General features: G+C 43.9%; 1 protein-coding gene across 1 annotated transcript; it reads left to right on the top strand.

The window, feature by feature from the left end:
* The first annotated feature begins 5,378 nt into the window (after window positions 1–5,378).
* Window positions 5,379–7,207, top strand: LOC146566590 (uncharacterized). Its single transcript, XM_085285884.1, has 4 exons — window positions 5,379–5,698; window positions 5,840–6,091; window positions 6,660–6,749; window positions 6,921–7,207. The coding sequence occupies exons 1-4, from the start codon at window positions 5,569–5,571 to the stop codon at window positions 7,178–7,180; spliced, it is 732 nt and encodes a 243-aa protein (XP_085142010.1). The 5' UTR covers window positions 5,379–5,568; the 3' UTR covers window positions 7,181–7,207.
* The last annotated feature ends 3,884 nt before the right edge of the window (window positions 7,208–11,091 follow it).

Genomic DNA, 11,091 nt, shown 5'->3' with positions numbered 1-11,091 from the left:
CAGACCTGGCATGTGTGCAAAATTTCATGAGTTTTTGAGCATGTTTAGGCCCTCAAAAAGGCCCTTGTTTGGGGTGAATAATAATAATAATAATTAAAGCTGCAAGCATCGTTATGAGGGCCCTCGCACCCCGGCGTGTCGAGCCACACCCAACACCTAAAACCAGCACGTCCGATCTGATGTCACATTGATGGAATTCATGCATTTAACCAACAGCTAACCTTTCATCTCATTCAATCATGATTATAGTCGTCCCACTAGGTGGCGCTCTAACCATTAATGACAAATGGCATAACAAACATTTCCGAGCTTGAGTCTCATCATGTCTGCGACCTTTGGGAGAGATTGGACATTGTGTTTTTGAGTGACAGCAGATTACTGCTTTTTGGCGAGTGATTGAAACTCTACGTGCCGCCATGACCACCCCGTTTCCCTGAATGTAAAAAGCTTCGCAATTTAACATCACAAAGGTCTTTAGATTCCACACACAGGAGATTGCATCAATCTGATGAAATCCCTTGCAGGAGTACGTCAAAGCACGGTGCCTGAAAAGAGGGGAAAATGTTGCCAAAATTGCACATTAATTTTAAAATGGCTGACTTCCTGTTGGATTTGGGATATTGCACCATGAGACTTTTTTGTACATCTTGATATTTTCCATAAGCTTACCAGGTTTCAGACTCATAGATGAAACACAGAGCAGGGGCTGTTGTTTTGAAATTTTGTAGGGGGCGCTGTGGAGCAATTTCGCGCTATTCAATGAAAATGATCACATGACAACAAAGCCTACATCCATTTGGAGGTGTGTGCCAAATTTCAAGCCTCTATAAACTTTCCAAGCCCCTCAAAAGCCACTTCATCTTTCATGGTGAACCGCGTTGCCACCAGGGTGCGCCGTTCAGTTTAAAGTCACAATTTTTGCACTGAAGCATCACGAGGGACTGATGTTGATATTCACCGCTTTTGAGGTGGCCACGATGAACCTGTGAAAATCAGTACAACAAAATTAAAGCCATGACATTTCCTGTTGCCACTAGGTGGCGCTGTCCGTATTTCCGACAATGGGCACATCAATCTGTTCAGGGCGGGTCTGACATCATGCCTGTAAAGTCTGGTACTGATCAGACTGGATTTCATTGAGTTATACTAATTTGTTTCTTCACGGCGTGACATCAAAGTTCGCCATGCTGCTGGGGTCACACCCTTTCGCGAAAACTCACAGTTTTCACTGTACCCCAAGACCAACTCCTTAAGGCTTTCCTGGAGAAATATGAGGCTGCAGATGTCACCCATCACAATACTGTACCCCAAAGTGTAAAACATGACATTTCCTGTTCCCACTAGGTGGCGCTGTTCTTGAGGTCAAATATGGCAGTTGAAATATGTTCAGGGGTGGAGCCTTATCATATGTGTTCACTTTGGTCAAGGTCAGAAAATGTATGATAAAATGAGAGGCAATAAGATTTTCATGGCGAGTCATCGAAATTCGCCATGGCGCCACGGCCTCATAGTATTGTGAAAACTCAAAAGCTCCGCAATTTAACATGGCACAAGGGTGTAGTTGACACTGTCCAAATTTGAAGCTTATAGGACCAAATCCCAAGGAGGAGTTCGAAAAAGTTCGAGGCATGGAAATGGCAAAATTAGAGCCAAAATGTCACCTTCACTTCTAAATTGCGGACTTCCTGTTGAGTTTGCATGAATGGGCCCCCAGACTTTTTTGTTCGTCTTGGCATGATACACATGTGTGCCAATTTTCATACATGTAGCTCAAACTATGTGGTCGTAGGGCTGCATTTAACAAGGCATAGGTGGCGCTCTAGAGCCATTTCCCTGTGCTCATATGTAAAACCATTAAAATACAAAATTTTTCACCAGACCTGGCATGTGTGCAAAATTTCATGAGTTTTTGAGCATGTTTAGGCCCTCAAAAAGGCCCTTGTTTGGGGTGAATAATAATAATAATAATTAAAGCTGCAAGCAGCGTTATGAGGGCCCTCGCACCCTGGCGTGTCGAGCCACGCCCAACACCTAAAACCAGCACGTCCGATGTGATGTCACATTGATGGAATTCATGCATTTAACCACCAGCTAACATTTCATCTCATTGAACCATGATTATAGTCGTCCCACTAGGTGGCGCTCTAACTATTACTGACAAATGGCATAACAAACATTTCGGAGCTCGAGTCTCATCACACCTGCGACGTTTGGGAGAGATTGGATATTGTGTTTTTGAGTGACAGCAGATTACTGCTTTTTGGCGAGTGATTGAAACTCTAAGTGCCGCCATGACCACCCCGTTTCCCTGAATGTAAAAAGCTTCGCAATTTAACATCACAAAGGTCTTTAGATTCCACAAACTTCAGATCGGTCCAATCTGATGAAATCCCTTGGAGGAGTTCGTCAAAGTATGAAGCTTGAAAAGAGGGGAAAATGTCGCCAAAATTACACATTAATTTTAAAATGGCTGACTTCCTGTTGGATTTGGGATATTGCTCCAAGAGACTTTTTTGTACATCTTGATATCTCCTATAAGCTTACCAGGTTTCAGACTCATACATAAAACACAGAGCTGGGGCTGATGTTTTGAAATTTTGTAGGGGGCGCTGTGGAGCCATTTTGCGCTATTCAATGAAAATGATCACATAACAACAAAGCCTTCATCCATTTGGAGGTGTGCGCCAAATTTCAAGACTTTTTAAACTTTCCAAGTCCCTCAAAAGCCACTTCATCTTTAATGGTGAACCGCGTTGCCACCAGGGTGCGCCGTTCAGTTTAAAGTCACAATTTTCGCACTGCAGCATCATGAAGGACTGATGGTGATATTCACCGCTTTTGAGGTGGCCACGATGAACCTGTGAAAATCAGTACAACAAAATTAAAGCCATGACATTTCCTGTTGCCACTAGGTGGCGCTGTCCGTATTTCCGACAATGGGCACATCAATCTGTTCAGGGCGGGTCTGACATCATGCTTGTGAAGTCTGGTACTGATCAGACTGGATTTCATTGAGTTATACTAATTTGTTTCTTCATGGCGAGACATCAAAGTTCGCCATGCTGCTGGGGTCACACCCTTTCGCGAAAACTCACAGTTTTCACTGTAACCCAAGACCAACTCCTTAAGGCTTTCCTGGAGAAATTTGAGGCTGCAGATGTCACCCATCACTATACTGTACCCCAAAGTGTAAAACATGACATTTCCTGTTCCCACTGGGTGGCGCTGTTGCTGATGTCAAATATGGCAGTTGAAATATGTTCAGGGGTGGAGCCTTATCATATGTGTTCACTTTGGTCAAGGTCAAAAAATGTATGACAAAATGAGAGGCAATAAGATTTTCATGGCGAGTCATCGAAATTCGCCATGGCGCCACGGCCTCATAGTATTGTGAAAACTCAAAAGCTCCGCAATTTAACATGGCACAAGGGTGTAGTTGACACTGACCAAATATGAAGGTTATGAAATCAAACCCCAAGGAGGAGTTCGCAAAAGTTCGAGGCATGGAAATGGCAAAATTAGAGCCAAAATGTCACCTTCTCTTCCAAATGGCGGACTTCCTGTTGGGTTTGCGTCAATGGGCCCACAGACTTTTTTGTTCGTCTTGGCATGATACATATGTGTGCCAAATTTCATACATGTAGCTCAAACGATGTGGTCGTAGGGCTGCATTTAACAAGGCATAGGTGGCGCTGTAGAGCCATTTCCCAGTGCTCATATGTAAAACCATTAAAATACAAAATTTTTCACCAGACCTGGCATGTGTGCAAAATTTCATGTGTTTTTGAGCATGTTTAGGCCCTCAAAAAGGCCCTTGTTTCGCCTGAATAATAATAATAATAATAAGAAACGGAGCAGATACAATAGGGCCTTCGCACTCTCAGTGCTCGGGCCCTAATAAGAAACGGAGCAGATACAATAGGGCCTTCGCACTCTCAGTGCTCGGGCCCTAATAATAATAATAATAATAATAATAATAATAATAATAATAATAATAAGAAACGGAGCAGATACAATAGGGCCTTCGCACTCTCAGTGCTCGGGCCCTAATAATAATAATAATAATAAACAGAGCAATTACAATAGGGCCTTCGCACTGTCAGTGCTCGGGCCCTAATAAGAAACGGAGCAGATACAATAGGGCCTTCGCACTCTCAGTGCTCGGGCCCTAATAATAAGAAACGGAGCAGATACAATAGGGCCTTCGCACTCTCGGTGCTCGGGCCCTAATTAAAGCTGCAAGCAGCGTTATGAGGGCCCTCGCACCCCATCGCGTCGAGCTACGCCCAACACCTACAACCAGCACGTCCGATCTGATGTCACATTGATGAAATTCATGCATTCAACCACCAGCTAACATTTCATCTCATTCAATCATGATTATAGTCGTCCCACTAGGTGGCGCTCTAACCATTACTGACAAATGGCATAACAAACATTTCCGAGCTCGAGTCTCATCACGCCTGCGACCTTTGGGACATATTGGACATTTTGATTTTGAGTGACAGCAGATTACTGCTTTTTGGCGAGTGACTGAAACTCCACGTGCCGCCATGACCACCCCGTTTCCCTCAACGTAAAAACCTTCGCAATTTAACATCACAAAGGTCTTTAGATTCCACACACTGGAGATTGGTTCAATATGATGAAATCCCTTGGAGGAGTTCGTCAAAGAACGGTGCCTGAAAAGAGGGGAAAATGTCACAAAAATTACACATTAATTTTAAAATGGCTGACTTCCTGTTAGATTTGGGATATTGCTCCAAGAGACTTTTCTGTACATCTTGATATCTCCTATAAGCTTACCAGGTTTCAGACTCATACATAAAACACAGAGCTGGGGCTGATGTTTTGAAATTTTGTAGGGGGCGCTGTGGAGCCATTTTGCGCTATTCAATGAAAATGATCACATAACAACAAAGCCTTAAGCACAATGGAGGTGTGCGCCAAATTTCAAGCCTCTATAAACTTTCCAAGACCCTCAAAAGCCACTTCATTTTTCATGGTGAACAGCGTTGCCACCAGGGTGCGCCGTTCAGTTTAAAGTCACAATTTTTGCACTAAAGCATCATCAAGGACTGATGGTGATATTCACCGCTTTTGAGGTGGCCACTATGAACCTGTGAAAATCAGTACAACAAAGTGTAACGGTGTGTTCACACCGAACGCGATGGACGCGAATAGAGCGTCAGGTTTACATGTAAAGTCAATGGAAAGGCGCGATGACGCGCGATTGCGGGTCCCGCGAAAATTCGGAAGCAGATTTGCGTCGCCAAAACGCCAAAACGCGTGAAACGCGCGTCAGTGTAGCGCGTCAGGCGCGTTTGACGCGCGAAACGCGCGTCAGTGTAGCGCGTCAGGCGCGTTTGACGCGCGAATAAAACCACGCGCGTGAGTTTTTGTGTTGCACTTTGTGCATACGCGCGTTTCGCGTCTACCGCTCGAGTTGGAAAAATCTGAACTCCAGCGTCAAATCGCGCCGCGACAACCAATCAGGAGCCTGGTGACGTGGCTCTGACCTAGGTCAAAGGGGCAGATCCAGCCAAAGCCCTTCATTCTTCATTCAGTATGGAGGAAAAGCTGATCAGCGCCGTGGCTAACCACCCCGAGCTATATGATGCCAGCTCCTATTTCTACCGAGACAGGAATAAAAAGGACCTAGCTTGGAGACACATAAGTGAGGAGATCGGGCAACCTGGTAAGTTCATTCCTTCTTCTTTTTAATTTTCAAACTGACCCGATGAAGCCGTGCAAAAGCTAGCAAGCGCGCCTACTGTCCCGCGATTTTCCCACTGTTGTACAAATACCTTTCCGCTAACCAGATAATGCGTTTATTCAGAGGACATCTGCAGGAGAAAGTGGAAGAGCCTCAGGGACACATATAATAAGGAGAAGAGGTCAGAGAAGGAGAAGAGGAGTGGGTCTGCAGCAGGATCGGGGAGGAGATGGAAGTTCTTCGCGGTCATGGGGTTTCTGGACCCCTTCCTCACCCCGCGGGAGACCAGCGGTAATATGGTGCGGACCGTGGAGAACTTCTCTCCCGAGGACCAGGGACAGCCCGAAGAGGCAGCAGGGGAGTGTCAGTCAGAAGGTATGTTTACAATTAATTAATGTAGGCAGTTAATTTATGCGTGTTGTCATACAGGAATATATTTTGTTTATTAATAAACAGTATAAAGTAGTCCCGCTGTTCATCCGTCACTGCCTCGCCTTTTCGCTGATTTTTTTTATTGCACCGTACAGCTTTCAACGATGCGCATTGCATTCTGCAGCCCAAATGACAAATCTCCTCCGTGTCGTGTCTCCTGCGCTTGCCAAACTTATCATGTTTGGTTTTGATAACCATCACTTCAAATAGAAAAAAACAGCACAAAAACACTCATAACTATGACCCTCATTCGGAAATAGACACCTGCACCGGGAGCAAAAAAGGCGCACAAAAGTGGCGCCGCAGACGGAGAAAAAGCGCGGCATAATACTTTTACGTTTTAAAATCGACAAAGGTTTGCACTTTGAGAATCAACTTGTGAGAACTGTGACTACTGTTCATGTGCTGCAATAAATGGGAGACCACTGTATATAATAATAAGTATATAATAATATAATATTCTCTATGACTATTGTCTTCAACCTGTTAACATTTAATATTGTCTTGATAGAGTCAAGTTATCATGCAGCAGAGTCCTCCCCTGTTGCTTCTCCTGACTCCCCAGTCCCTGGTCCCTCCACTCCTGCTGCTGCACCCACAGGTATGAACATCAAGCACTGATAGCTTTTTACTTGCTTGGATTCCCTTGTGATCACCTTTACTAAATATCTACAACCAATCTGTTCATATCCTGGTTTTTTTCAATTTTGAAAATGACAATCTAGTAGCAGCCTTCTCATTTCTTTGTGGTGTTTTGTTCTGTTTTTTACAGGCCCACAGAGGAGGAGAGCTCGAAGGCGGTCGAGGGAAGGGTCCCAGGATGGTCCATCGGCGGTGGAGCTGGCTATCCTGGAGTCCCTAAAGAGGCCACGCCCGTCTGCAACAGAGTATTTCCTCCTCGGCCTTGTTCCTGCTCTGGAGAGCATGCCGCCTCAGACACGAGAATTCGTGAAATTCCAAATTCATAAATTAGTTTTTGACAACAGCACAGCTGTGCTAAATTTGGAAACATTGGACCCTAATGATCAGTAGTTTTCTGATGAGGCAGCAGCTCTCCAGGGCAGAAACAATGTTCTTATTCTTCTGCTCCTTCTCCCCTGAGGCTCTTCCACTCCAAGCTGGGTCCTTTTTATTCCTGTCTCTCTGTAAATAGTTAAATTTCATATATTTATGTTGAATCTTTTTATTACTGAATTTATATATTTTATCAAATAAACATTTATAATGACAAATGTCTCTGTTCTACTACACAGCAAATATTGGCACCCGACTTGACACAAGTAGAATTTATTTCATATTATACTAATGACAAAATATACTGATACAGTGGGATGCAAAAGTTTGGGCAACCTTGTTAATAGCCATCATTGTCCTGTACAAATCGTTATTTGTCACAATTTAAATTGTCAGTTAAATACATCATATAGGAGACACACACAGTGATATTTGAGAAGTGAAATGCAGTTCACTGGATTTACAGAAAGTGTGCAATAACTTTACACTAAATAAAGCAGGTGCATATATTGGCAACACATAAAAAGAGAAATAACATAAATATGTAGTGTATATCAATGTGTGTGTCTCCTATATGATATATGTAATTGACATTTTTTACTGTAACCGATTCATACAGGAAAATAATGACTATTAATAACGTTGCTCAAACTTTTGCATCACACTGGTTATAGGAACATAGTGAAGACAAGTTACTTAAGAGAATAAAGAGAGGTTAGGTTATTTTGGAGTAGAGATCCATTTATTAAGAAAATTTTAAAAAGACAGGAACACTCTTTAGAGGTTTGTGGGTGGCTCTTAAAAGAGCCGTTGTGGGGAAGTCACTCAGACTTCAAACAGGCTACTCCTTTGGTTGCCAAGACACAGCTCCCTCTGCCGAGAAGTGGGCCATGAACTTCTCCCTCACCAGGACAGCCTCTCTGGAGGAGTTGTTTGCTGCTACACGACCCAGGCCTTGCAACGGCTCCACCACAGCAGGTGCCACACCCCTCACAGCAGGTGCCCCTCTCTCGTCCACACAGCGCAGAAAATTGTGGAGAACACACGTTGCCTTCACACACTCTGCGATGGACCGCCAGTCTTCAGTTGAAGGCACAGCCATGAAATCGTCCACTAGACAGTCCCAGATGGCCGTCGCTACCTGGGGGATGATCTGGCTCACCGTGGACACACCGACTCGAAAACTGAACGCGATGGTCCTGAAGGAGTCCCCGGTGGCAAGGAACCTGGACAAAATTGTTTAAAATGTGTATTATGTGTACTGCAGTTACAAAATACATTATTGAAATACCAAAATTACAAATTCCAAAACATAAATCTTACATAAAACATTTTGTAATTATAAGGATAATTACATGATATATATTTGATATAATCTAAAACAGTCTGCAGTGATTATATACAAATATTCAACTATCCCAGAAATTAAACCAGGTATAAATAAACAAAAGGAGTGTGTATCACTACAAAGATTAACCCACAGTGGTCCTAATACCAGTTTGATATCAGCAAACACCGAGAGCATACCTATGACACCACAGCCATGCTATCATTCAACCACTGATAACAGCATAAATCGAATTAAATCGGGACTTGATGAGACCATCTGAGTATCACTAGAAATATTATAAACAGTACCAGTTTGCTATCGGTAAACACCGAGAGCATTCACTGTTAGCATAGCACATCCATGTTAGCAGTGTATAAACGATACACTGCTAACATGGATGTATTATGCCATCAGTAAACGCCGACAGCATTCACTGTTAGCATAGCACATCCATGTTAGCAGTGTATAAACGATAGTTTATACACGCCGACAGCATTCACTGTTATAGCACATCCATGTTAGCAGTGTATACACGATACACTGATAACATGGATGTGCTATGCCATCAGTAAACGCCGACAGCATTCACTGTTAGCATAGCACATCCATGTTAGCAGTGTATAAACGATAGTTTATACACGCCGACAGCATTCACTGTTATAGCACATCCATGTTAGCAGTGTATACACGATACACTGCTAACATGGATGTGCTATGCCATCAGTAAACGCCGACAGCATTCACTGTTAGCATAGCACATCCATGTTAGCAGTGTATAAACGATAGTTTATACACGCCGACAGCATTCACTGTTATAGCACATCCATGTTAGCAGTGTATACACGATACACTGATAACATGGATGTGCTATGCCATCAGTAAACGCCGACAGCATTCACTGTTAGCATAGCACATCCATGTTAGCAGTGTATAAACGATAGTTTATACACGCCGACAGCATTCACTGTTATAGCACATCCATGTTAGCAGTGTATACACGATACACTGCTAACATGGATGTGCTATGCCATCAGTAAACGCCGACAGCATTCACTGTTAGCATAGCACATCCATGTTAGCAGTGTATAAACGATAGTTTATACACGCCGACAGCATTCACTGTTATAGCACATCCATGTTAGCAGTGTATACACGATACACTGCTAACATGGATGTGCTATGTCATCAGTAAACGCCGACAGCATTCACTGTTAGCATAGCACATCCATGTTAGCAGTGTATAAATGGATGGTTTAGCATATATTAGCACAGGTATCAATAAAGGACTACCGTATTGACCACTTTTACTAACCTCAGGCAGACGGACAGGCGCTCTGCAGGTGGGAATGAGCGCGTGTAATTGGTGTCTAGGCGGGCGATTCTGGGACCGACGCGGGAAAGCAGGTCCTCAAACTGGCCGGGTGACAGACGATGATATCGCTGGAATCTGCCGTCATCCAGGCGCAGCTCCTGGAGCAAATGGTGAAACTCACCAAACTGCTCACGCGCCTGGAGGACTTGATGGACCCAGGTACGGCGAGGACGTCTTTTACGCTGCTGCTCTGCTCTCCACAGTAAATAGAGAAGGGAGACTCTCTCTTCAAGCGCTAGCTCGACAGCTGCCATCTTGCAAAGATGGAAACTCCCACATTTCCGGTTCACGCGCGTCACGCGCGTCAAAATATGATATTTTGACGCGCGATGGATTTTTCTTGGACACGCGTTGAGACGCGAATGTACACGCGTCAAATTAGGGGCGTTTGGGGCGTTTTATTCGCGTCCATCGCGTTCGGTGTGAACACACCGTAAGACATGACATTTCCTGTTCCCACTAGGTGGCGCTCTTCATATTCCTGACAATGGGCACATCAATCTGTTCAGGGCGGGTGTGACATCATGCCTGTAAAGTCTGGTACTAATCAGACTGGATTTCATGGAGTTATACTAATTTGTTTCTTCATGGCGAGATATCAAAGTTCGCCATGCTGCTGAGGTCACACCCTTTCGTGAAAAGCCACAGTTTTCACTGTACCCCAAGACCAACTACTTACGCCTTTCCTGGAGAAATTTGAGGCTGCAGATGTCACCCATCACTATACTGTACCCCAAAGTGTAAAACATGACATTTCCTGTTCCCACTAGGTGGCGCTGTCCCTGGTGTCAAATATGGCAGTTGAAATATGTTCAGGGGTGGAGCCTTATCATATGTGTGCTCTTTGGTCCAGATCGGAATATGTATGACAAAATGAGAGGCAATAAGATTTTCATGGCGAGTCATCGAAATTCGCCATGGCACCACAGCCTCATAGTATTGTGAAAACTCAAAAGCTCCGCAATTTAACATGGCACAAGGGTGTAGTTGACACTGTCCAAATTTGAAGTTTATAGGACCAAATCCCAAGGAGGAGTTCGTTAAAGTACAAGGCATGGAAATGGTAAAATCAGACCCAAAATGTCACCTTCAATCCAAAATGGCGGACTTCCTGTTGGGTTTAGGACATTGCCATAATAGACTTTTTTGTTCGACTCTGAACGTTATATAGGTGTACCGACTTTCAAACATGTAGGTCATACCCATACCGGGGGCTCGCGTTTTTCA

Source organism: Mchenga conophoros, linkage group LG9 (assembly GCF_057382185.1).
Source record: "Mchenga conophoros isolate Kocher_MC1m ecotype Shallow Benthic linkage group LG9, M_conophoros_male_GT1.1, whole genome shotgun sequence".
In the NCBI taxonomy this organism is placed as follows: Eukaryota; Metazoa; Chordata; class Actinopteri; order Cichliformes; family Cichlidae; genus Mchenga; species Mchenga conophoros.
The sequence above is the reverse complement of the archived record's forward strand: the minus strand, read 5'-3'. Positions and strand labels throughout refer to the sequence as shown.